Source organism: Cyprinodon variegatus, unplaced genomic scaffold (assembly GCF_000732505.1).
Source record: "Cyprinodon variegatus isolate N-32 unplaced genomic scaffold, C_variegatus-1.0 Scaffold65, whole genome shotgun sequence".
Lineage (NCBI taxonomy): Eukaryota > Metazoa > Chordata > Actinopteri > Cyprinodontiformes > Cyprinodontidae > Cyprinodon > Cyprinodon variegatus.
The window spans coordinates 524364-526550 of NW_015150518.1; the positions used below are offsets into that span (position 1 = coordinate 524364).

The 2187-nt window shown below is 43.9% G+C and overlaps 1 protein-coding gene across 2 annotated transcripts in view; it reads right to left on the reverse strand.

Moving 5' to 3' along the window:
- LOC107082920 (rap1 GTPase-activating protein 2-like) overlaps positions 1 to 2187 on the reverse strand; it is a 28982-nt gene that overhangs the window by 17154 nt on the left and 9641 nt on the right. For both annotated transcript variants that reach the window (XM_015371818.1, XM_015371817.1), the window contains exons 2-3: positions 867 to 951; positions 722 to 757 (exon numbers count right to left, since the gene is read on the reverse strand). In XM_015371818.1, the coding sequence (XP_015227304.1) occupies positions 722 to 757; positions 867 to 951 (121 nt within the window). The remainder of the gene's footprint in view (positions 1 to 721; positions 758 to 866; positions 952 to 2187) is intronic.

Genomic DNA, 2187 nt, shown 5'->3' on the forward strand with positions numbered 1-2187 from the left:
ACTACAAGCATGCTTACTGTGAGGGATTGCCTTTGAGTAAATAAGTAGATGCAGTGAACTGTTTTTTCTTAGATAGAAAATTTAATAAATTAGATTGTATGATATGGTTGAACTGTAAAGTGCCTCGAGATGACATGTATTGTGAATTGGCGCTATATAAATAAATTGAATTGAATTGATCCAAGCCTATACCATGATACCTTTCCACCATTAGAGCCTGTGTGCAGGCCGAGAAATCACTGCTGTCCAGTCCTCCAGATCCTCCCAGATTCCCTGAATGGTTTCAGGATGTGTTCCTCTGCAGGTCTTTTTTAGTAATCGTTATTAAAGATGCTCTGAACATGTATGCTCTTCAGAACCTCAGTCTGTTTTGGATGCTGCCTCAGGATCAGGATCAGGATCACAGCTTAATTTCTCTGAATACAGAGCAGCCCACGTTAGATGTTTATAGAAATCAGTCAACAAACCACTCATTAAACGGATGAAGTTATCTGCAGGTACAGGAAGGTCAGATATGAAGAAGAACAATCTTCTTTGGATTCTCTTCTCTTTCTCATCTGCTGGAACTCAAACTCTTTTGCTCCTGCTGATGGTTTCTGAGCTCTGGAGCAATCTGATAAACTCTGGATATCAGAGCAGAAAACTAAAAGCTGCTCTGATTACAACAAGTACAGATTATCCTCCAGACATGCAAGCAGCTGCAGAGGGAATCACTTCTTACCTCCATCTTCTCCATCATGTCAAAGAAATGAGCCGACTGCAGACAGAAAGGAGCCACGGTTAAATAGTTTACTGTAGGTTTTACCTTGAATAACAGTTTTTAACAATCATTTCTGTGGAGCAGCCGTGGTGGTGAAGCTCCTTACCTTCATGGTGGGGGGTGCTGTGCGGGGGGGAGAAGGGGGACACTCTTCCACAGGAACATTAGAGATGGTCAGCAGGTCCTGCTTACTGCAACAAAAGAGGAAATCTTCAGTGACATGAATCATGAAGCTGCATCATTAAAAACGAGAAGCAGGTTCCTCTAAATCCCTGCATCCATTCGAACCCGTCCTCTCTCTTTATCACCTGGTTTCAGAACCGTTTGTGTCCCGGTGCTTTAAAATTTATCTCAGATAAGAGATGAGTTTCTCAGAATCTGGAGTCTTAATCTTTCTCCTGCTTGGGTCCGTCCTCACATCAAGCAGCTAATGAGCCAGAAGGAGATCATTTCCTTGGCCCTCAGGCAGGTCTCTCTCTGGTTCCATCAGCAGATTAGAAAGCTGACAGCAGAGTCTGGGATGAGCCGTCTGCTTCAAATGATTTCCCTTTTTCCAACACATGGATGAATCATCCCCATTTCACCTTGATAACAATGAGTCATGATTCTGCCTCAATAACTTGCTGCTTCTCCTGAATACGGATCTAATGTCTGATGACTCAGTCTGTCCATAAACATCTTTGTCTGTGAGGATGTGGTTCTGTTAGCGTCTTAGGGTTGTGATCTTCAGCAGTTCAGAGCTAAGGTCAGAGGTCAACCTCTGTCTAAAGGCTGGGTTATGCTCAGAAACCAGTTTGCAGATATGCATCCCTCACACACACTTCTGCAGACACCCTGGTGCACCTCCCCAAAATTGTAGGTGACCGCAGACAGTCGCAGGGAGGAGAGAAGGGAGGCCTCTGATTGGTCAGTTCTACATCTGTTCCACACTATTCTTATTTCCTGTTTGATACGAGAAATAAGCGCCTTGGCACATCTCAGACACTATTCCAGAAACCTTGGAGGATGCTAGTTTGTAGCTCTGAGCGACGGTCTGTTGGATCGCAGCCGAAGCCAAAACTTGCAGCGCCACGGCCAGTCTTTGTGGAACTTTTAAGGGTGAACTGTGTGTTGTCTGGTGTTTGATGAGGGGTTGTAGACTGTGAAAAAACTTGACAAACCGACACACAGACAACCACAATCCTAGCTAGTTCATTATTGTCCCTCTTGTGTTGCGGCGTGGAATAACATAGTGTAGACAATACTTCAATATTTGGCATAAATCAAAAATATCTGCGTCATACCTACGACAAGCTCACTGCGACAGACTGCTGCGGGAGTATAACCAGACCTTAAAGGAGAATTCCGGTTTTTAACACTTTTAGCCCATTTTCTGTAGTGTCCAGGATGAAATCGAATGATCGACACCAAAATTTTGACAATTGGTC